The sequence below is a fragment of the Siniperca chuatsi genome, linkage group LG6 (genome assembly GCF_020085105.1).
Source record: "Siniperca chuatsi isolate FFG_IHB_CAS linkage group LG6, ASM2008510v1, whole genome shotgun sequence".
Classification (NCBI taxonomy): domain Eukaryota; kingdom Metazoa; phylum Chordata; class Actinopteri; order Centrarchiformes; family Sinipercidae; genus Siniperca; species Siniperca chuatsi.
This window is the reverse complement of record NC_058047.1, coordinates 16,258,527-16,282,944: the sequence shown is the minus strand read 5'-3', so window position 1 is coordinate 16,282,944 and position 24,418 is coordinate 16,258,527. Positions and strand designations below refer to the sequence as shown.

Here is a 24,418-nt window from a genome sequence, read left to right as displayed (position 1 = left end):
GTGATTTTCACTATTCACACATGCAGCTTCATTCAGGAACATTTCAGTCTTGCACCTTTTCACACATGCCATCATGGCAATGCTGGGATAGATGGGGCAAGGGACAGTTCAGCAGATGACGGTAATGCAACACTTATGATGCCAACTGCCATAAAACTCAACGGAAGAAGAAGATTGGGGAAGACTGGATGTACGTGTACACGGCGATGGCAGAACTGGAAGATGTCTCTTATTTTCAGAAACATGGCGGGCGAGGTGCTGTTTTTGTCTGGTGCTCTTGTAACGGAGCTTCGTTGCAAACAAAATAACTTGTTGCGCTTGTTTATCGAATCAACCGTTAAAGCATTGGCAAGGAAGGAAACCATAAACAAGTCGCACTTTCAAAAAACATCATCAGCGGAGACTTGTGATTGGTTCACTCGCTCCACGTGAGAACGTCTTTCGTCAGACGAATGTAACCCTTTACGTGCTTGTCCCTGCAATGTTACTGCTTTCAATCACAACACAGCCATACAGGCATTTTCCCTAAAATGTTACTAGGTCTTGAGGTGGGAAATTGGAGGTACAGATTTCCCTGAATATTCGTCCCTGTTACCATTCACACATGACGAGAGTGTACCTGAACATTTCAGGGATAGACTGCATGTGTGAAAGGGGTTATAGGACATCCTATGTTTCACAGTGGCTTTAAATCTGCTGAAACTAAGATTTTCACAAGATTTAATTCTTGGATCTTTGCTTTTTAATTTGCACGTATCATTCACATGCGGATGACACACAGCTGTCTTCTGATAATGAATGTGTATCAGTATCAACTACTGAATGTCAAGCACTCTTTTACAGCTGAATAAAGACAAGACATACAGAGATACAGAATTGTATTCACACCACACTGTCTCTGGATTTCAGTGACCCAAGTCAGGAATCTCAGAGTTATTTTGGACTGAACTTTGAAAGTCATGTCAGTAACTTAAAAGTAGGGTAAGTAATGTATTTCAGAAGCATTTTCTGTTATATTTGTAGAAATTCTCGTTACAGCATGACAGCAATCAATAAATCAAAAGAAAAAGAATCTGGTATCTGTCGGCTGTCACGGGCCTGTAATAAGCTCAGTCATTTTATTCGGCCTGAATGGAATGATTGGCTGGCCTACCTGCCTGTCTACCAGCGCGCATTCTGCCCCTGCACTCATTGCTCATGAAAATGTGTTTTGGGGGAGTGGCTTTGAAGGGAGAATGCACTTTAATGTAAAGCACATTGAGTTTTACCTTTACTAAAATGTGCTATATAAATCGCCTAAATGAGCTCCATTGATACTTCTCACAGTTCATTTGTACCTTTTGATCCATTTTTTTCTGATCTCTGTTTTGCCATTTGCTCCAGGCCATATAAGAATGTGACGGAATTTGATGGACAGGACGCGTGTGGCTCTAACAGCTGGGCTATTGCTGATGTTGATCCGCCATCCCGTTCCACGGAAATCAAGAAGGCAGATGATCCGGGGCACCTGATTCGACCGTTGAAGCCCTGGACCCAGTACGCCATTATGGTCAAAACCCAACTGTCTGCATCTGACGAGCACCAGGTTCATGGAGCCAAGAGCGAGATCATCTACGTCCGCACCAATGCCTCCAGTGAGTTACACCACTTAAAAAAGCACGTTAGGAAGATGTTTTTAGAGGCTTTGTACTTTGTTTTTTTTATATTGGATTTAATGGAGACTGTTAAGCTGACTGTAGTGAATATCTGACTTTACAATTGGATGATGAAGAAATTATATACACGTCACAATTTTTGGACTTTTGACTCTTGGCTGTGGAGATTTCTTGTGAACAGACACAATTTATTTAGTCTTTCTCACCCAAACGTGTATATCCTTGAGGCATAACAAATGTGCTGAATGCATTTCCTGCTTCATAAATCATTTGCAACATTTTTTGCACATTTTCAACCCTGCATTGTTAAGATCTATATTTGCTTGATAGCAGTCTTCTTCCTCCCCACATTTTCCCGGGCATCACCATATTTCTTGGTTTGTTATAGCCACCAACTGTCTGTCCCTTCATTTTAATGTGAATCACCTCTACACAGATGCATGTAAATGTACAAACAAAATGTCAAATCATTGCTTCATAGTGTCACAGGCAGTCAAAAACTCTTCAGGCAATGATAATAAGAAAATTCACTTTGAGGAATTTTTTCATTTCATTTAATTTCACACCTTTATTTAAACTCGAAGAACCATTGAAGTTGTGATTAATGTGAGTGAGGAGGGATCGTGAGTGATTCATTAATTTGACTGATCAAGTGATTAATTAATTACATTTTTAAGGCCTACTTCAGGTGTTGTGCTGCACAGTATAAATTGATGTTATAATTTTGGTTAATGTTTAGAGAACAGTGTTTCAGAAAATACGCTTAAGCAGTTCAGATAATCTTTATTGCTAAGTGGGCATTCAGACCGAAAACATCTGTGTGTTAAAACATCGTAAAGCACTGCGTTGGTGGGGGCGTGTTGCTTCAGGTACCAGTGAGATGACTGATAGATCCATGAATTTGAAGGCTTATTAGATGCCAAAACGCAACCTAAGGTCATACAATACCAATCCAGTCCTGACTAATTTCTCACTTACTTCCTCCACCCCCCTCAGAGCCCTCTGTGCCTCTGGACCCCATCTCCTCCTCCAACTCCTCCTCTCAAATCATCTTGAAGTGGAAGCCTCCCACCAGTCCAAATGGCAACATCACCCACTACCGCGTCATCTGTCGTAAGCAGCATGAGGACAGCGACCTCTACAAGTTTGATTATTGCCTACAAGGTTGGTATCCACAGGTTGCTCGAAATCAGCTGCTGCTCACTTCACATTTGTTTGTCTGGCTTCCCCTCACACCCATTTCTCCTACCCAGGAATGAAGCTGCCGTCTCGCACCCCGACCCACCTGGACAGCGAGGATGAGCAAAAGTGGAACCACACAGATGAGCCCACCTCAGGGGGCAGGTGCTGCGCCTGCCCCAAGACAGACAACCAGCTAAAGAAGGAGCAAGAGGAGATAGAGTACCGCAAGACTTTCGAGAACTACCTCCACAATGAAGTCTTCGAGAGCAGGTACACATCCCGGATAGTAATTAAATGTTACAGCTCATGACCAACACATTTGTACATCATTTCCAAACTAGGTGGAGACACCCTAGTGTTTCAGAATAACAGTAATGTTTTAAATCAATTCATTTTTTGCTGTCAGTCATTTTATAATTGTAGCTGTGACATGTTCACTGCCATCACTAGTCATTAAAGTCACTCTGGTGGTCCCTAAAACTTCTTAAACAAGCTACAAGTTTGTCTTTTAGTCAGGTTGCAGTTTTTGCTCACTTGCTAGGACATATGAGTTAATTGGGGGATCAGCACATGATTTAACTTTTAATGAATTTGTGCTTGTTTTGATTAAAAACCTTGTATACATTCAAAATTCAGTACATTCAGCATTACACCAAGCGTAGCACCAAGAGGAGCTTCTTGCTTTGTTATTTGCTGTTTGGCCAGTGCAGCAGCAACACTGGAGCCCCTCTATCCAGCCAGACTACATCATTCCTCTTTTGTCTCAGCCACCATGATGTGCGTCTCAAAACGTCTTAGTGACCATCCGTGTGTGTGTGTGTGTGTGTGTGTGTGTGTCGTTTATGAAGACCCTTGTTTTTGTACAGGACACTGCTGTGGGAGGCTTGGGGTGGGAGGTGCTGACTGTCTGGGCCTCAGTGCCTCTACCCTCTCCCCTGACACACACACACACACAAACACCCACAGTCTCTCCCTCCGCTTCCCTTGGGGAGTATTTACTGTGCCCATTATCATTCGTGCCAGTCAGGGGTGCAGTCATGCAGACTGCCATTTGAACACACACAAACACTCACACACACCTCAGCTGCATTTTGAACCCACGCTGTTGAATCAGCCAAGGTCAGCTCCATACACTGAAGTACACGAAGAACTCCTCATGCACTCTTTTTCCATCACGCAAAGGGACGCAGGAAGTTTCATATTTTTCTCCTACTTGAGCAAGTATTGGTTCAACATTAACTCAGCCCGACACTTCCCTGTACAGTGAAGGAGAGGCTTCACTGCAGCAGCTTTGGGTTAAAGTGCACTGTTCAAGGACACCTAATGCTGGTAATTTTGGAGGGAAGGAAGATAGATTTCTAATTCATAGACAGTGATTCTACCTGTCCTTACACAGAGGTTCATTGCAGGTCTTCTGTGTCTTAACTGGTTTAAGTTCATGGTCTTTGTGGCAGGCTTACACACATAACCACTGAGAGTAAAGTAGACTTGCTCATTGGCACCACCCAGTGGTGAGGGTTAGTAGCTCTTCCAGCAGGGCAGTAGGTGGTATTTGTGGATAAATGTTATGCAGTCAGACTTGCTACACACAGTAAAGGTTAGTGTGAGCAGAGGCGCTGGCCTCCTCCACACTACTGCTCCATCTGCTTGCGTCAAATTATTGACACAAAAGTCATAAGCATTTCATGTGAATTAATTACTTGCTTACCTGAGAGTCATTCATATAAGAGGACTACGTGCAGAGTCTTTAAAAAATATCTTTGCTTCCTCCAGGTTTTCAGTGGCATTTTACCTAACTTTTGCAAACTGCTTTACCTGTTTCTCTGTTTCTCCAGACCATCTCGGCGGCGGCGATCAGTGGGAGTTGCCAACGCCACCCAAACTTCTTTCTTCCTCACCACAGCCCCCGGTCTGCCATTCGGCTCCACCACAGCCACCCCTGAAGATGAAGACGAGGAGGGATCCAAGGTCTGAAACACTTTATATTTTGTATACCATACAGATTATTTTTTTGTATGTCATTCTCGTGTCAACTTATGTGCTGATCGTTTGCTCTTCGCCATCCTAGATTTCCAGTTATAAGAAGCACATGTAAAATATGATGAATACTGATTTCCTTTACAAGTTGCTCAAAATCAGCAGGAGTAGTGAAGAAAGTGAAAACTGTCCTCTGTAAAAGAACGTATTTCCAAATCTGTAAATTCCTTTTTAACTTGGGCTTTATCCATGATATTTAATGCAATAAAATATGTTGGCCTCTAATTTACATACTGTATCATTTAAAGCACATGGCAATTTTTTGTCTGAAATCATATCACAAGAAAGCAAAGGAAGAGCATTATCCTGTTCAGTTTAGCCTCAGAATGGCAAAGAAAGATGATATACTCCATGAGACATTGTTCATATTGTGCTTAAACTTTTTTTTTTTTTACACTGTGGTGTGAGAAAAATTGGCCTTTCCAACTTAGACAAAACAAACAAAAAGATACGTTGTTTTGTATATGGTATGATTTGAGTGTAACTATAAATCACTGTCACTTTTGGAATAATTAGATCTCCTGTCTTTTCTGCTCAGGTGGAGCTGAAGGTGTTCTCAAAGGAGTCAACAGTCATCTCCAACCTGCACCACTTTACCAGTTATAAGATTGAGATCATGGCCTGCAACCATCCGACAGATCTCAAACGCTGCAGCATGGCTACTTATGTCAGCGCTCGAACTATGCCAGAGGGTAAGAACAAATACAAATCTCACACTTATATACACTCAGTTGCCAGTTTATTAGGCACACCTACAGTAGCCAAAACCAATACAGTCAAATACAACAGTCCTGCAATAAATCCTTCTGTCATGAAGGTTATAATGTTTAGTGTATGTATAGTATATATGCTTTTGACAGACCTACACAAACACACACTGAGATTTCCTTACACATTTAGCATTACTAAAGGACATAAGTGATCAGAATAAACTCAAATTGTTAAAAAAAAAATGCAAATCACATGTGCACCAAAAAAGCATAGAATATCTGTTTCCCCAAACAGTTTCTTGAGGTAGTCGGAGAGAAAAGTGGCCAACTAAGAACAATGTGTTAAGTGTTTTTCTTTATGTCTGGCCCCTACAGAGAAAGCAGACCTCATCCCAGGCCCCGTGACCCATGAGATAGTGACAGCCGAGCCTCCCTATGTGTTGATTAAATGGAATGCACCTCGCTCCCCTAATGGCCTCATCATCTTGTATGAGGTGTTCTACAGGAGGGTTGGAGACACAGAGGTCAGTGTCAACCATCACCGAACTTTTAGAGATTGAGGATACTGGAAAAAGTCAGGGGAAGGAGGGATCATCTTTTTTTTTTTTTTTTCCTAAACTGAAGGACACAGAGGTGAGGGAGGGGAAAGAGACAGCAGAAATGATCGTGATGTACACTGTAGGAAGGAGAAACACAGGGCTTAAAGGGCAGAAAGGTGCACAAGAAAACATGGCTGAAGGTAAGAAGAAATGAGAGAGAGAGAGACAAGGAGTGATCTGGGTAGACTCTTGGGGAGTAGAGGCAGGCAGGAGAGGAAAGGTTTGCTGCATATACTCAAATTCTGTCTGTTGGAGAGAAGAACAAAATAAATATTTGTTTACAAACTCCCAATGCTACCACTATGTGTGTTGACATTTTCTGCCGTGTGTGTTTGCATATTATTATTTCTGCGTGTTTGTGCGCACAAGTCTTTGTCTGTCTGTGACAGTGTGTTTGTATTTGTGTGTGTGTGTGTGTGTGTTGTTGTTGTTGTTGTTGTTTATTTGCTGTAAATGTGTGAATTCATCTCTCATTGCTATTCATTGCTGCCTGACCCAAGGAGCCAGTAGCAGCTCTGTTACCATAGTGACAGAGGCAGGAAGGAAGAATGCAGTGGCATGATTGGACAGGCATCTCAGATGACATTTCCACTGCACTGCACTGAAAACACACCACTCACTAACACACCCTGCAGCTGAAACAAACTGGTCTGGATTTATTTAAAATGATGTTTAGAGCATGTCAGAGGGTCAAGTTAATTATTTGATTTATTGCACAGTGGTGGCATATGGCAAGACCACTGACTATTAATTGGCCTGCATGTTAAACATTGTGAATATTCCAACACAGTTTTGCAGGTTATCTTCTTTGATATCTGCCACCTAAAATATTTGAACTCAAAATTGTGTAAACTATTTCAGAATTAAGTACACTGAAATAGTATGACAACAGTGCTGTTGTTCATTCAATGTATATTTTGTTATCCCAACAGTCTAAAAGTATTTATTTATTCTTGATATATTTAGATTAAATTAAGTTGTTGGTGGACTAAAATCAAAAATTCTTGTTGGAATCAGCCTAGGATTAATGGTTAATATTTAAATTGTAGCATCCTGAGGTAGGCATGTTGGGACACCTCCCAGCATGCACCAGGGCAACAGATTCATGGACATAAGTCTCATTTTATGTGTTCCCGCATTTTTACAGGTGTTACATTGTCTTTCACAAAGTTTCCACTTTTCAAACACTTTCATTTTTGTTATACAGTTAGACAATGAACAATGGTGAAGTGCTTGCCAATGTGTGTTCTACACTCTCACTTATGTGTAGTCAGATCTACAAAAGGAAATGTGAGTTTAAACAAATAGTTTGCCTTACTGGTGAAATGGTTTGCCTAGACTTCAAAAATCAGTCTTAGTTAGATGAATGGATTTACATTGATCCAACTTTAGTTTAATATTTAGTGTGAATCTTTACCATTATCTCATCATTAACCAATGTTGAGTCAAGGTAAAAAGTAAAAAAAAAAGGTAATTTTTTATAAAATTCAGTGTGCCTTTTCAGTGCAATTTTAGGTGTTTATTGAAAGCCAAGAATTGTCTCCATAACTTTGTTCAGTTCAGAACGTGTCTCTGTGCGCTCTTCATACTATAAGGATCACAGTTTTGTTGTGGAACTCTCTCTTTGGTAGGAAGTAGTTTGTGATTTAGGTAAATCAACCTTTAGAATAATCTTTGCTTCCTAATATTAACAAGTCATTCTTCATGATCTCTCATGCTGAAGTGTTTTGTTTTGTTTTTTTCAGGTTCACACAGCTTGTGTGTCACGGCCGGCCTACCTCAAGTCAGGTGGCACGAAGCTTTCGCTTGTGCAACCTGGAAACTACAGTGTGAGGGTCCGCGCCACCTCCTTGGCAGGAAATGGCTCCTTTACGGAAACCACTTACTTCTTCATGCCCAACCGTAAGGCTGGAGGCTATATGTCTGACTTAACTGAACTCACATGTATAACTTTCATGCATTATTCACATGTATCTGGAAGTTCATAAACTGCTTACATGTTGTTGCCATTGATTCTATGCATGTTAGAGCAGGCGAGGTCCAAGAAGCCTTTCACCTCAAAACTGTAAACTTTTTCAAACAAAATCTCTAGACATTTGTTTCAGTTAAAATTTTTTGGACAGAAAATTTGAAAATATGCTGAATTTTCTGGATTTTCATTCCATACTTGTTCAGAAAATGATACGATATCTAATAACCACGGCCTATTTCAGCTCTGTTATTATTGTTGTATTACATTATTATTCTTTAATACGGATTTGTCTTTCATACTCTGCAATCTTCCAAGTGAACTGACCAATGACTTCTCTGTTTATTGCAGCGGATCCAGGTTTAATTTGGATTGTGATTGGTCCAGTCATCTGTTTCATCCTGCTGCTGTTCGTGGGATGTGGAGTCTTTGTGATCTTCAAGAAGAGGTAACATCAAAAGGGAATGGTGCTTATTTTGTTTAGAAACCTATAGTGGGATTTGAAGTAGTGGGTGTTCAGTTTGAATACTTTGAACCCGGTAGCTGCCAGGAGTATGCGACAGGACAGATAAATGAGATGTGAAGGTCTGGACATACTGGAGAATGTACCGATGCTCAGGTGCTTTCTGTGGTTGTATTACAGGCAAACAGAAGGCCCGACAGGACCTCTTATCGCCTCCTCAAACCCTGAGTACCTCAGCGCCAACGATGGTAAGAATAGCATCATAACAAAACCGCTAAGTTTAGGAGGTACAACACATTGTGCTTTATCTGCATGTCTTTGGAAGTTAGCCAGGGTTAAATAATTGTAACTTTATTTAAAAAGATAAATGCTGCCTCATGGTGATTTGTAAATGGCTCACTTAATCAAAATGGTGTCTGTTTTGTATAGTGTATGTTCCTGATGAGTGGGAAGTTCCCCGGGAGAAGATCACGGTGCTCAGAGAGCTGGGTCAGGGCTCCTTCGGCATGGTGTACGAGGGAATCGCCAAGGACATCGTCAAAGGAGACCCGGACACACGCGTAGCCGTCAAGACAGTTAATGAATCGGCCAGCCTGCGCGAGAGGATCGAGTTCCTCAACGAAGCCTCCGTCATGAAGGCTTTCAGCTGTCACCACGTGGTATGACCGCAAAACACTTTTCAAACCATTTGCCCTTCCATCTTAATCACTGACTAACAGGGACACTGGAACAGCTATCCATACACTTGTGAATTACAGTATATCACAGCTTTTCATCATTTTGTTGAGACCAGCATGGACATGTATGACTTATAGAACCATGACTCGCTTGCTGTGTTGATGCAGCCATATTGACACACAGTTTGACTCCAAAAACAAGTGTTCACACTTGGTAAGCAATTGTGCCTACCATTACTGTTTTACTAAACACTACTAAGCACCAATTAAATTGCCATATGTTGTGCTGTCAGCTCTAAAAACTGTGTTGGGATGTAGGGGGGGAATTTTTATTAAGAGAGAATTGACAACAGTGGCAACATATTATAAAGCCATATAATAAATGTGTTATTGTGTCTGCCTGAGGTTAAATTACAAACTTTCACCATAATTATTTGAGGTTGGTAACATCTTAACATCCTTTTTATATGTAGTCCCCCATATTTAAATGGTCGAACATAAACTGCAATAGAGCCATTATATATAAAATATACATTTAAAAAAATCTTTAATATCTTTAACTCCCAACAAGAGATTAAGTGGTAGTTCAGGGCAGGTTGTTATTAAGTGTTTTCTAATGTTTCTAGTCAGTCAGTGTAAGGGTAAACATTGTTTGGTTGTTGTGTGTTGTAACGTGTGTTTTCTCTGTGTAGGTACGTCTGTTAGGTGTGGTGTCCAAAGGTCAGCCCACCCTGGTAGTGATGGAGCTGATGACCCACGGTGACCTGAAAAGCTACCTGCGTGGTCTCAGGCCAGACTCTGAGGTATGTGTCATCTCTGCATTTCTAAAAAATCTACCCGAGTGGAGGTAATCATTTCAGCTAAAGGAGGCTTAGTTCTGATATTTCTACACATCACTGACTGACCTTATAACTGTCTTTCTGTGTGTGTGTTTTTGTAGAACAACCCAACTGGCCGTCCACCACCTACTCTGAAGGAGATGATTCAGATGGCTGCAGAAATTGCAGACGGCATGGCCTACCTCAACGCCAAGAAGTTTGTCCACAGAGACCTGGCAGCCAGGAACTGCATGGTGGCAGAGGACTTCACCGTCAAGATTGGAGGTACTGAAGCTTGTTTTGTTTTCCTTGTTGTTCATATTGCAATTCCAGTTCATCTCTGTTAGTGTGTTATGGTTAAATTGCATGAGTTGTCACAGAGTGAGTTTATTAATGGGACAATGTTTAACTGTGTGCTTACAGTTAAGGGGTACTGAGCTCTCTCTCTCTCTCTCTCTCTCTCTCTCTCTCTCTCTCTCTCTCTCTCTCTCTCGTAGACTTTGGTATGACCAGAGACATCTATGAGACTGACTACTACCGTAAAGGAGGGAAGGGCCTGCTTCCTGTCAGGTGGATGGCTCCAGAGTCTCTGAAGGACGGAGTCTTCACTGCCCACTCTGACTGCTGGTAAGTCACACCTCGGCAGTTGTGGTGCAGTCTTTGCAATCCTGATTACGTTACTGGTGCATTTGATCACGTGTGTTTGTATGTGTGTCTGCAGGTCATTTGGCGTTGTGCTGTGGGAGATCAGTACGCTAGCAGAGCAGCCTTACCAGGGTTTATCCAACGAACAGGTTCTAAAGTTTGTCATGGATGGAGGATACCTGGACCGGCCAGAGAACTGCCCTGAGAGGATGTGAGTAAATATTCAAAACTACCTTGGGGAACCTTTGCTATCTTGATCCTTAGCCTTATTTATTTTTGTTGGGGACACTATTATAATTCGGATTATACTTAATATGGTAAAACTGATCTGTGCAGCATTCTAACACATTGGCACAGGAGGAAATTTGATCTCTACAAACCTTTTAAGGTAACTTTTTCAGCTGATGGACACTTTGAACTTGAGAAAGAACATTGTAAACCTCTTCATCAGCATCAGATTACCAAAATATATTAGTGTTAAATAGTAAATCTGGAATAGTTTCCTAATGCAAGGAAGATTGTTATTGCTAAGGTTGTTATTGTCCCTTAATCCGAGGCTGAATTGCTACAGACTTGTACCACTATCACAAACTTCTTTTAACCTTTTGTTGCATCAGAAGGTGCACGTGTCTCATCGGGGCTCATTATGTGTCTGTTTTTGTAAGTCTGGGAAACTTTTGCTTTTCAGTAATCCTACTAAAAAACTTCTATTTTTGAGTGTGGTCTGTGTCATCCGTTTCAACATGGTCCACCACCTTCCACATTGCCGTTTGAATCTTGATTTCTTGTTTAACCCTTTGAAAAAACACCCATGCATTAAAACATTCCTACATATCTCAGGTCTTTAGTGACCCGGCACTTATGTTTATTATTATGCACCAAAATACCAAGTCAAATTCCTTGCATGCGAAAACGTACTTGGCAATAAACCTGATTCTGATTCGATAACTTAGATTAAGCCATATATTCAAATCATATTGCTTGTGAAGTTTTCAGGACATATTATTAACAATAACAAATACACAAAACACAATTTTCTGCTATTTATGAAATGTTTACAATCATTTGTAGATGTCATAAAAAGGCTTTTTTAAAATTTATTAATATAGCGTGTTATATTTCATGTTTATACTGTAATGTCTTGCACATAGGCTACTGTAACTTCTCATAGACTGGCACCTACCAAACACAGATTAGTCAGCACAGTAATCACAAATCACAGTCACTTGCTTGTGGTCATTGCAACATGGTTGTGCACATCTCAGCTTTGTTTCTCTTTATCCCCTTTCCCAGGCACAGCCTAATGCAGATGTGTTGGCAATACAACCCCAAGATGCGGCCGATGTTCCACGAGATCATTGAGATGCTGCGGGAGGACCTGCACCCGTCTTTCCAGGAGGTCTCCTTCTTCTACAGCGAGGAGAACAAAGTCCCTGAGACAGAGGAGTTTGACCTGGACCTAGACAACATGGAGAGCATCCCCCTGGACCCGTCGTCATACTCCCAAAGAGAGGAGAGTTTAGGCAGGGACAGTGGGCCCTCAGTAGCCCTCAGGGGGAACTATGAGGAGCATGTCCCCTACACACACATGAACGGTGGCAAGAAAAACGGACGAATCTTATCGTTGCCCAGATCCAGCCCTTCCTAACATTTCCTGTTTCCTAAAAGAACTTGTTTAACACCCCCCCCCCCGTTTCCCTTCCCTTCCCATCCTTCTTTCTCTTCCAGTCCATTTTTTTCTGTATCCTTCATGTTCTTCTCATCATTTTCTAATGATTTTCTTATTCTTGGAGAAGCCCTTCAAAAAAGACACAGATCTCAGGACTTTCTATTTTCTTCCTCATGGCTGCCGAACACAGGCAAGCAAGGGATGCAAACATAGTGTAACACTTTTTTAACTTCCTCCACAACACATCAGACTTTCTATTAATATATTACCTATCTATTGTTTTTCACTATTGCCACGTTTCCAGGACTCCTTGTGATGGAAACAGAGAAAAGAAAAACTGTGAACACAACAAACCTTAGACAACCAAGAAGGCTGCTTATGCTCAACCTCCTCAACACTTGTCCCTCCTTTTCTCCCCACCAATCTGCATTTCCACATTTCTGTGCTTTGTTTTTCTCTTCAAGTGAAATCTTGTTACTCAGATAGTGGCCTTTTTGTATGTGGCCTATAAACAAAGAGAAGTGTCTATCAGCGCTTTTACTAATTTCCTTTTGAACAATGACTTAATCAGTTTGGCACAGTGGGATGACTTGCAAAGACTTGATCCTAGAACAAACATCTATTCCTAGAGGAATGTTTTCTTTTCTTTCTTTCTTTTTTTTTTGGTTCTGCAGAATTCCAAACTACAAACAGATTCAACGGGTGTTTGGTGAATAGTTTTAATTTATTTGCTTTTATTGTTATTTTCTCTTCTCTTTTCCTCTTTTCTTAGTTTTATTTCTGTGTCCTCACTATATGGCTGAAGGATATTTAAACAGTTAAGAATTGGACAAAAGAGTTCCTCAGACTGACCAATAGCTGCTGCTTTGATATATTTTAGTGGGTATAGAAATATATAAATATATATAATATATAGTATATATGGAATATTGGTATTTATGTACCATTATTTTATATATAATATATGACATATTGACGTTTTTGTAAATAGTTCATATTTGTAATATTTTTCATCAGAAGCTTTGCTAGTATTTTGTTTTGCCAGGTTTGTTTTCTTATTTTTATAGCCCCAGAAATCACACTAATCTACCATCAGTGCTCTCTGTGTCTTAGGCCTCCAATCCCCCTTGAGTACTCTCTCCGTCTGGATGGGAAAGGAGAAAGCCCCGAAATATTGTCAACTCACTGCATAATTTTTTTTTATAAACCTCGTTCACACTGAGAGCTGTCAGTATTTGGAGGCAACTTTACTACAACAACAACGAAGAAAAAAAACAAAACGTAATAACCAAAAAAAGAAAAAGCTTTATAAAAGGGGAATGAGGTCTTTCTAGGTGGAAGTGCACCTGATGTGTGTTTGTCTCTGTGTCTGCTGTCTCTCTCTGGTCAGTTCATGCTGGAGCAGAGGTCTTTATGTGTCTGTTATCACAGGTTTATTATGTCTTTCACGTGATTGTGCTGGTCGTCCAAGTCGTGAACTGTCAGTGAGGTTAGAGATTGTGGCGAGCTCGTCCATGCCTTGTTATTGTACTTCCTTACGTTGGCATAACAGTAATGGCTTTTCAGTTGTGTCATGCTGCTTGGATCAGGGCGAAGTGGACGATGAGGCCCTTTTTAAAACAAAAACAAAAAAACTCTTTGTCTTTAGCACTAAAAGCCCTCATAATTTAAATCGTAGAGCAGTAGCATTCCCTTCCTGTCTGACCTGAGATCTGGCACAGTTCAGGACCTCTGTGTTAGATGGAAGGTTTTATTAAATTCACACATTACAGTCCCCTCTCATTGTCGTTCTGTTAGATTTGCTCTGCACCACATGCACCTCCTGCACGCTCTCCCTCCTCAGTCTACCTGAGGCTTCCCATTGGCTGCTGAACTCACTGCTCAAAATCAGGCTGTTGGAAATTTCCACGTTTTGTGGTGGAGGGCTGGAGAAAAATACGGAAAGTTCCAACTGTATTCAGAGTCCACAGCAGGTAGTGGAGAGAGAGGCAGTCTGTCTATCTTTCAGTGTGTAAGTGATTGTTAATCCTATTATTCTCTCTGCTATCACATGCAGTTAGGCAGTCAGGACACAGTGTGCAGCAGCTATTTCACTCAGGTCTGACATTCCAGGATTTAGTTGGAACTGCTTGTTCCCTCGTCCCCCCTGTTTTGCCTGCCTGCTGGCAGTGCTGATACCATCACCACACCCCATCTGATTCAGAACACACATGAAAGACTTTCTTGTTTTTCCTTCTTAACAATCAAATATCTGACGTGTGTCACTCCTGCTGGGAATCAGAAACATTCCTGTCAACTGTACCCTTACACAAAGCTACAGAAAAGCAAGTTGTCCTCATTGCTGATTCCCTCATTGTGTCTCTTAAGATCATTAATTCACTATGACCTTTATTCTGAGCCCAAAGGCCGTCAGAGTTTCACAGCAGACCCTCCGTATACGTGCTTCTCTCACTCTCTAACCATGATGATGTGGGAGGTGATAGTCAGCAGACGAGTAGAGATTTTTTTTTTCTTTGGACACACACACCAGTGTGGTTGCCAATCTAGCCGAACAGCATTCAGCACTTATAGTATAGCCAAAGTGTTGGCAGCTTTCTGTCAACAATGAGAACCCACATAATCAGAGTCAGAGAAAGCAGAGAAGCTGCCTCCATATTTTACCAGTGCCTTCTCAAACCCAGAGCCACGTCCAAGCTAGTTATATTGGCTACTAACACACACACACACACACACACACAGGCCTCTGTGCTCTGTCTGTATTTTTTCTCATGAGGCAGGAGACGCATAGAAATCAAAGCTACATTTACATTTGTGTTTGTAGGGTTACAACTCTGCTCTTTGCTGGAGGAGAAGTTGAAGTCTTTGGGGCAATTTTTTATGTTTTATTTTTATTTTCAGCTTGTTGCCAGCGTAAGGTTTGAACATTAATGTTCACCTAGTGCTTTAGCAGTGACACTGTGGATTGGCCAGAGTCTGTGCTGTTGGCACTCAGAGGCACCTGAGTTTATGATGTAGATTTTAGCTAATTATTCTGAGGAGTTACAATCTTGGGCTTTTGTACTTTGTAAATGATCTGTGACTGAGAATAAAAGCAGAAAAAAAGATATATAAAAAAAAAATGGGATGCCTGTCAGTTTTGCGTACATGACAGAAAAATGGTGGGCCTTAGCTGTTTCGCAGTTCCACACTGTATACTGATACTAAATTCTTATCGTAATAGTATAATGTTTTGGCAGTTAGTACATCTTTGTACTTTGAGTGTACTTACTCTTCTAGTATAAACACACTACATACTCAAAACCCAGTTAGAACTAGTATGTAGTCTGGAAGTGGGACATAGCTCTTGTCTCCACCTTGACCTAGGTTGCTTATCTTGTGGTGGTGTTCACATGCATATGCAATTTTTAATTAAGATGGTGCCCATATCTTTGAAATACCAGATATTTATTTTATTATGATCATTGCCATTGTATAAGAAGAACACAGTTAGCTTTTTAGTCGAGCATTTTTAAGGTGTTTGAGAGTGGAGCGATGTAAAAGCCTAGTTTGTTATTGTACAGGTGGAGTAGCTGGTGGTGAACAGCAGGAGTGCTAGTTAGTTAGTTAGTTAGTAAGTAATTGTTGTCGTCTTTGTGTTTGGCCAGAGTCTACCTCAGTGCATATGGAGGAATCAGTCTAAAGAGCCTAAATCATCCCCGTCAGTCACTCAGTATCCCATTATTTCAGATAATATCACTTTATCACACATTACCAACACTGCTGATGAATTCCTTTCCCCTGTGGTGTATTAAACCCCTCTGCCTCCTTGTTTTCTTAGTTTTCTCTTCTTCTTGTGCCCTAGGGGACCCCTGCAGTATGTGGATATTGTTGGGAGCACGGCCCATCATATTTTGGCCCATTTCTGTTTTAAATGTCTCGAGTTTAGAGCTCATTTCCTATCATTGGTGTAGAGTTTAGGGATAAACAAGTATCATACCTCTCAGAATTTTTACCCCTAGCAATTATTAAATGTGGGACATCAGGCAGTAAATTGGCTTTATGGACAGTCTATCCTTTTCACTGTTACTACAGTTTATACAATTACTCACAAGAGGCTTCCCTCGGGCGCTTGAAGAAGCAGCGTAGCTTTGTTATGTGTATTGCCCTTTTCTATATACACCAATCCTCTGGACTGTATGTAGTAGTGGCTCTACTGGTTTCTGGGGATGTGACATTAGCATGAGTCAAAAAGAAAAGAAAGTCTCTTGACTCTCAATGCATATCTTTGATCACCTACAGCCAAGGCTAACCAAGCTCAGCCCTGGACCCTCGTACTTTTTTAAATCACATCCAGACTAAACCTGTTTTCTGGCAGAAAGCCCTACTCTTCTTCTTCAGTCATTCTGTCTCTTTGTGGTCAAAACAGTTAGCGTTCAAAACCCACGTCTCCCGCAGTCGTTGTCGGTTTATTTGTCTGTTTCTCTGTTCTGATTTTTGTTTTGTATGTATATTTTTTCTACTGTGAAGAGATAACCTTTATTTTCTGTCAATGCCATGGATTAGGTCTGTTTTGGCTGATCAGGACACTGATGTCTGCGCTGGTTAAAAAGTTTTAAAGAGGAGGACCCCCCTTACCTCCTCTGCAAAGGAAAAAAAAGCTGGACTGGGAGAATCCTGTATGCCATAATAACTATTAACAGACATGAAATCTAGATTGTAACTTTTCCTCTCAGGGAGGCGGCCTGATGCTTTGTGGTTGGAAGATAAAGAGGATGAGGAGGAAGAAGAGCTACCTACCTACCTTTTATCTACTCTGACTGAAGCCAAGTTCTCAGCATCCTTGCAAAATGCAAAATGGAGAAGATAAGCCCAAGGACAAGTTTTCAACAAAAACCCAAACCCCCTAGTTGAAAAATTTTAACTCTTTCTGCCCCTTTGAAGATAATCAGGAATCCTCCTCTCTCTGACGTGATGTGGTCTGGACTGCCCTCTAGCGGTTGGACGGGAGGGTTGCAGGTCAGGGGTGACAAAGCAAACAGGGCCCAGACCCATAGTGCCTTGCTCAGACAAACGGCCCACCTGACCCCCCTCCCACCCAGTCCACTCCCCCCAGTGGCATCACTAAAGAGGATTTTCCACCTCCAAACACAAAATGGAAACACATGAATTATGTTGTTATGCATTCTGTGTTCTTTAGTTGTAATGGCAGAGAAAAATATTGCTTCTTGGTGGAAAAATACTGTAATTTGGATTATGATGATTTTTACCAAAAAAAAAAAAAAAGTTGAACTTGTGTCTCTACTCTGCTAAGCTCTGGCTTGCTTTGTGCATGCAAAATGAATGATTTCCATTTGAAATGCATTCATTTGTTCCAAGATTTTCAAGAAATGAACTGATTAATAAGCTTTTTACTGTAAATAGCAGCAGATCCCCTTGGCCCCCTGAAAAAACAAAAGCACTTGATTATAGGGAAGTTTAGGTTTGTTTTGTTGAACTCTGAAGACCTAAAAAGCGGTTGGACTGAGCATGCTAGTAACACAGCGCAGGGTGAGAACAAAGCATTGTATGTATTATTGTTTTGTTTTAAAGAAAAGAAAAAAGTATTACATTTTAGAGATGTTGATTTCTATTTTTTTTAGCCAAAGTATGGAGGGCAAATACAATTACTTTTTCTGACTGTAAACTTTTACTACTCTTGTACATTATGAATTTAACATTATCAATGTGTATATAACTTTTTTCTAAATTTAAAAAGATAGATGTTTTGTTTTCTTTTTGTTGTTTTTCATGACACAACCCACTACACAGAAAAGAGCAGAGTCGAGTCTGTCAATGTATTTAACAGGAGTGCACAACTCCAGTCTGAGGGCTTAACTCTGTGTAACAAGACATGAACAGTATGTGGCCTGAAACGTTTCGCAATGAACCCTGCTCTTAATGCTCCGATGCATGTTCTGAAGCCACAGCAGCATGTCACCCATAAAGCCTTTCTTGTGTCACAAATATGTCACCTATCACAGATGTTTTATGAAATTGTTTCTGATGAGACGTGTGTTTAGTTTGCAAATGTGTTTTTTTTTTATGTGAAAAACTGGAAAAGACCACTGCACATCCTTTTGAAGAAGAGGAAACATGAGTGATAAAATCCTGAATAAGCTAAAAAAAAAAAAAGAAAACTTCACTGATGGTTCAACAACCATACATCTTTAAGTTTAGACTGTAAAGCTGGAGGTGTTACAGGAATATTTTGGGAAATACGTTTAATTCGCTTTCTTGCCGAGAGTTAGATGAGAAGATTGATAACCGAAAAGAAGTGGCTGCATCCGGTTAGCTTTTGCTTAGCAGAAAGAATAGAAACAGGGGGAAACAGCTAGCCTGGGTCTGTCAAAATAATGTTACAAATTAACACATTATATCTTGTTTATTTAATCCGTACAAAAACCAAAGTGTAAAACCGAAAAGTTGTGTGCTAAGCTAGACCATTTCTTGACTGGGGGCAGTAACTTCCTGGAGTTTCTAATGGTTAAAATTTCAGTTATTAAACTTAGTGAGTCGTATATGCATCTGATTTTTACATTAGGTACATTTCATTTAAATCAATAATATATAATTTTCATAATAGTTCAATAGAAAGAAAATAACAATTGCACTGCCAGCCAGCCGCTTTTGACCGTCCGTCGCTGCGTCACACTCCGAACTCCTGGCGCCACTGGTTAACTTTGAGGTGTTGGTAGGCAGATTGTGTTACTGTTGGGCAGAGCCAGGCTACCTGTTTCCCCCTGTGCTGAGCTAAGCTAGCCGGCTGATGGCTGTAGCTTTATATGTAGTGGACAGATTTAAGAGTGGCATTGTTCCTCTCACCTAAATCTCTCTGCCAGAAAGTGAACAAGCGTATTTTCTAAAATGTTGACCTATTCCTTTTAAGTAGGCTCAGCGTAAAGGTGAAACACCTTCAGCTATAAATTAATTAAGTACTGTCTGTCAGTAGTGTGATGATGAAACTGTTCATATTTGTGTTATTGATTAGGGAGAGATACGCCATTGTTTAAAGATAGACAGTGGAGGGCGTAGCAGGTGTGGTGACCCTGTTTGTTAGATGACAGATCTGAGGAAAAGCAGCCTCTTCATCTGCCAGTCCAGTGGTCTGCTCCAGTTTACACACCAATACCTTATGTTTATCTCTATCCTGTTCCCTGTGCTGTACGTTGTTTAAATCAATGGAGTTGTGTCTGTGTTGTCCTTGGTGGAAGTCTTTACCAGCTTTCTTTGTCTCTGATCGCTGCTCCTCCTCCTCTTCCTCTCTGTGTCCTTAAGTCTCTTTCTCTCCTCAGTGCACATAGGTGGTCCCCAGAATGCTGTGTGTAGGCTTGCAGGATACCTCTTTATTAATGTCATTTATTGCCGATGAATATGCTGATGTATTAATTATGGGATATGTTGTGTATACATTACGTTGAGACATTGGTGCGTATGCAGACAGCAGGTGTGTATGTACAGTCCAAACCCGCAACCCACAGAGATCGCTTCATCCCTCACACTGGATCCAAATGTGCCATTATCTTTATGTATCATATATATCAACATATTGAACACACACACACACACAGAAATACATGCATATTGTACAGGATCAAAAATGTGCCATGACTAAATGAACGCTTGACAATTTATTTTTTCTATGTTTTCAAAGGAGAGCCAAGTAGTGACATGTACAGAAAATGTTGCAATGATATGAAAATAAAAATCTTGCTGTGTGTAAATTATTCAACAATTAACTGTTTATATTAAAATTATGAATAAAATTATTGGAGAATATGTGTCTTCTCGCACTTCTTAACTTTGGTCTGAGGCGGGTAGCAAATAGAAAATTCCATGTAACATAGAATTGCAAGTCACCTTTTAATTTACCCACATACGACCATAAGACTAATTGTTCACTGATGAAGACTGAGATGCAGTTGAAACATCTGGAGAAAAAAAAGCTAATAAGTGGAACTTAACATAGAAAATGTATTTTATCACAAGTGGTGGAAAGCCACAAAGAAGATTTCAAGTATTCTACTTGAGTAAGTTTTTTAGGTACTTTAGTATTTCCACATGACTTAAGTGCCTTGACCACAGGTCTCTTGACAGTAGTTGAGAGAGACTGCAATATAGATACAGTATATATACGTATATTGTATATTTAGTATTAATTATATTTAATGCAGAATCACTTTGGGGCAAAAGTAAAGACAGCATCGCAATTTCATGACATTGACAATTTTACTCTGCTATAGTTAATGAAATTCTACCACACTTGTAAAATGTTCCTTTTCATTCATTGTAAGCCCTTACACTCCTGCTTGTGAACTGTATGTCATGGGAAACACCACTGGCAGCTAATTCACATGAGCCTCAGTGTTCATTCACACACAGATCTCAAAGTAAAAGGTGACGAGCAGTATGGGACTCTATATGCTGAAACCACTATAAATGCAGCTAGTTCCTCCTAACCCAGTTTCTCAAGGCCTTGCAGAGGAGCATAAAGCTGCAAAGCATGAAGACGCAGAACACAAGCCTAAAGATCCAACTAATGAAAGTCATGTGATAACACTACAACTCACTGATGGGCATATGTGTGCGCTGATGCCCAATCATGAATGCATTGCTTTTAGTTTAGTTCAGTAGATGATGAAATCTATCTGCGCTGTTAATACAATCACATGTTTTTAAGAGTTTAAGAGGTCAGAACAAAGGTTTATTGTCAATAGGTCGCTCATGTCAACAGAAGACTTCAGAACTGTAGTTGCACTCATGCTATAGTGCTGTGTCACCATGGAGTGATGTGTGAGCTGCCACAACATGTTTCAAAACAGCAGCGTTGTGTGGAGCTGTACATGCGGGGGACTTCAGCTGCACAGAATGAGAAAAGAGGAAGCAGGGTTGAGATCCTGTGGCTGCCTCTCTGCAGTCAGTGTGCGGATGAACCCGACGTTCACGCAGAACACAGTCAGACCTGAAGGACTTTAAACCATCGTCTCTCCTCTCCCTGGCTTGTTTCGGTGAACAGATAGGATTTACATGCTGCCACCTGCTACCTATCATCAAATGTAAGTAGAGTTTATGTTGCTCTTTCTGTATTTTGAGTTGTGATCTGCATACTAGGGCCCAATTCATTACTTGCATTTGTCTATGCATTGTTTGAAATGTGAGGTATTCTTCAGCAGTAGAATTCTGCTTTAATACATTTCTACTTGCCTCCTCTGTGCCAGTGCTCTGCCTCCTCTATCTGTGGGAAAGTAAGAAGACTTTTCCACTTGATGTGCAGTGAGCTGAACTTGACAGTCATCCGTAGTTACACTTGTGCAAATTAAGAAGCACAATGGTTGCAACAGTTGTCAGGCTCTATGTCTAGTAACTGTCGCAGTTAGAGATACGTTCTCTCCTGTATAGTGATTGTTCCTCTGCACAGTTTCTTTTAGCATTTTAAAAGACTTAACTTGCTTTTCTTCTTCACAGAGGATGTGGTGGCTCATGCCCCTGTGACTCACAATAAGAAAAAAGTGGCATGTATCATTGCCCTATACTTTCATTGCATATATTTCCTTCTCTTTTTCTGTCTCTGCCCTATTTCCTTAAAACAATAACATCTTTAAACTGGTTTTGAACAGTTAAACATGCTTTTTCGAGGCATTTAACTCAATTCTGAGTGTTGATTGAGATGTTAGACAATTAAAAATACACATTACCTCCCTTTACTATGCCTTTGTTCACTCCTGTGCCACCCCAAACACCCATTTCTGATCGCCTCCTTGGTCTCTTGTCATCCAATCACCAGTGGAAGTACTCAAAACCTTTACTTAAGTAAAAGTACTTATACAACAATGCAAAATTACTCCATTACAAGTAAAAGTCCTGCATCCAGCCTAGGTACAGTACAGTACTTAGGTAAATGTGCTTACTTTCCACCACTGCCAATCAGTTTATAAAATGTCTACAGTAAGGATTTTTTCTGCCTTAACCTTTTATCAGAAACTAGAAGAAGCAAAACACTTCATCTTTCACGCCTCCTTTTCTCTTCCTACCTTCTCTTCCCACTGTCACCTTTTTCTCCTTTTCTGCTCTCCTGCTCCTAATCCTCAACCAGCAGCTCCCCGTTGCTTTCCTTGGACTCTCTCTCTCTCTCTTTCTCAACTCCCCTCCTCCCTCCGCCTTACCCCCCCTTCCTCTCTCTGGGTGCCAGAGCTCCAGTGTGAGCGAGCTCCAGTTCCAGCTGGCCTCCCCACTGCGCTGCTCCTATGGCGGACTCTCCTCTTAACCACTCCTGGCCCTCCTTCTCCAAACTCTGGATGAAGAGATGGTCCTTCAAGAGAGGTACCGTGGGAATCTGGTTTTACATTTAGATTATACTTCAGTAGGTTTGTTGGATAGCACAGAGGGAGGATAGAGTGGGTAAAAGAGGAAAAAGAGAGGAGGGGGTTGTCGCCCAGTAGAGGTTGTAGACTGGATGTGACCTTAGGAGTATGAGTTCGCTGTTGTTTACCATTTCGACATGATTGGTGTTTGTGGTGCGTGACAGTTCCAATGTATCAGATGAGAGTTTTGGTGCAAAGCTCAGTTAGTCATTTCTAACTCTGGTTCATTGTATAAGATATGAGAATGCACAAATGTCACCATGCATCTTTAATAAAAAAGAAACCTCTCATCATTCATTGTAAAATCATCATTTTTGTGTGATTAAACTGACTACCAGTGCTACCAGTGTAACCTGTAGAGTTAACAGCCTAAATTAAGGGTTTTTAAAATGGTGTTTTGTGTAGCACTGGTGTGATTTTACAGTTTAAGTAAATCCATTAAGAAAACCCAAGTTAACTGAGTAAAAGACTGACCAGTGGAGCTTTATACACACTACAGTTGCAACAACTCGTATTTTTCTGTTCATCCTTCTCTCATAGCTTGTACATAATGATGTACATGATCCATAACACCCAGAACTTGAATTATTTCATGCTCTCTGTTCCCATGCTGTTATCTTCAGAGGAATATATATGATGTGTTTTTTTAGACATAAAGAAGCTGTGTAGGACGCTTGCATATTGTTTCAGCCACTTTGAAACAGCAGTCAGACGAATTTCTGATCAAAGAGGATCTGTGAGATGACAGTTGTTTTGATGTGTATTCCGACCTCAGATCTAACAGCCTCTGTGCTCTCTTTTCACCTGCACACAACATCTGTCTCACACACACACACACACACACACACACACACACACACACAGATGACAAGCTCATACTTGAACAACAGTCCGGGAATCCTCCAGGTACTGAATGGTCACTGTGACCTTAATCTAAACACTTTGAGGCACAGTAGTCAACAATATATTTGAAGTATTGAACAATATATTTATCTAAGATGAGTTACAAGTGTGGTTTTTACCTTTCTGTAGTTGGGTAACATGTGGCCTCAGTGTGTGTGTATACTTAGAGAGGTGTTTATTGTACTAGTGTCTCTGTTGAAAACACATCCGTAGACAAGTATACCTTTTCTAAAGCTGTGTGCATTGTAATTACTCATGATGTACACTGTTAATAATCAACTGACCGTGTCATATGATGCATGAGTTACTCTTGTGATTGTCATGTAACTTTGCAAACGTATGTACAGAAGGCCTACGCTTTGTGGTGAACATGTGCACACATTTCCTTCTTGTCACATTTGCTCAGATGTCTTCCTTTTCTGTACACGGACAGGATTACATACTGTGGCACACAGATTTGCCATTTACATTCTGCATAATGAAAATAACATTTCTCATATAGAATTTTGAATAAACTTACCTATTATAGAGAACCATTTATATGGATTTAAAGTTGTGTTTACTTTGCTGGAACTGCTGTTCTCCCTCAGTTTTAACAAAATACTGAACTGTTTGAGGAATAAAATATGAAAATTCTGCACGTCTAGGGGATTTATTAATAATTTTGTCGCAAGAACAATTCTCAGAAACATGGTTTTAGTTTTTTCCACTAAAA

The 24,418-nt window shown here is 40.5% G+C and overlaps 2 protein-coding genes across 6 annotated transcripts in view; both read left to right on the top strand.

Annotated features, from left to right (window-relative positions):
- The window catches only part of insrb (insulin receptor b), an 89,381-nt gene extending 69,163 nt beyond the window's left edge, over positions 1 to 20,218 (top strand). Inside the window, exons 9-23 of the mRNA XM_044200278.1 lie at positions 1,384 to 1,634; positions 2,652 to 2,819; positions 2,909 to 3,107; positions 4,673 to 4,805; positions 5,413 to 5,566; positions 5,960 to 6,108; positions 7,929 to 8,085; positions 8,504 to 8,600; positions 8,796 to 8,863; positions 9,045 to 9,274; positions 9,985 to 10,095; positions 10,233 to 10,395; positions 10,608 to 10,737; positions 10,832 to 10,966; positions 12,049 to 20,218. Coding sequence (XP_044056213.1) covers positions 1,384 to 1,634; positions 2,652 to 2,819; positions 2,909 to 3,107; positions 4,673 to 4,805; positions 5,413 to 5,566; positions 5,960 to 6,108; positions 7,929 to 8,085; positions 8,504 to 8,600; positions 8,796 to 8,863; positions 9,045 to 9,274; positions 9,985 to 10,095; positions 10,233 to 10,395; positions 10,608 to 10,737; positions 10,832 to 10,966; positions 12,049 to 12,403 — 2,500 coding nt within the window. The 3' untranslated portion in view covers positions 12,404 to 20,218. The remainder of the gene's footprint in view (positions 1 to 1,383; positions 1,635 to 2,651; positions 2,820 to 2,908; positions 3,108 to 4,672; positions 4,806 to 5,412; positions 5,567 to 5,959; positions 6,109 to 7,928; positions 8,086 to 8,503; positions 8,601 to 8,795; positions 8,864 to 9,044; positions 9,275 to 9,984; positions 10,096 to 10,232; positions 10,396 to 10,607; positions 10,738 to 10,831; positions 10,967 to 12,048) is intronic.
- Positions 20,219 to 21,350: 1,132 nt separating this feature from the next.
- Positions 21,351 to 24,418, top strand: part of arhgef18b (rho/rac guanine nucleotide exchange factor (GEF) 18b) — a 45,322-nt gene continuing 42,254 nt past the window's right edge. For all 5 annotated transcript variants that reach the window (XM_044200277.1, XM_044200274.1, XM_044200276.1 and 2 more), the window contains exons 1-2: positions 21,351 to 21,495; positions 22,629 to 22,759. In XM_044200277.1, the coding sequence (XP_044056212.1) occupies positions 22,684 to 22,759 (76 nt within the window). In that variant the 5' untranslated portion in view covers positions 21,351 to 21,495; positions 22,629 to 22,683. The remainder of the gene's footprint in view (positions 21,496 to 22,628; positions 22,760 to 24,418) is intronic.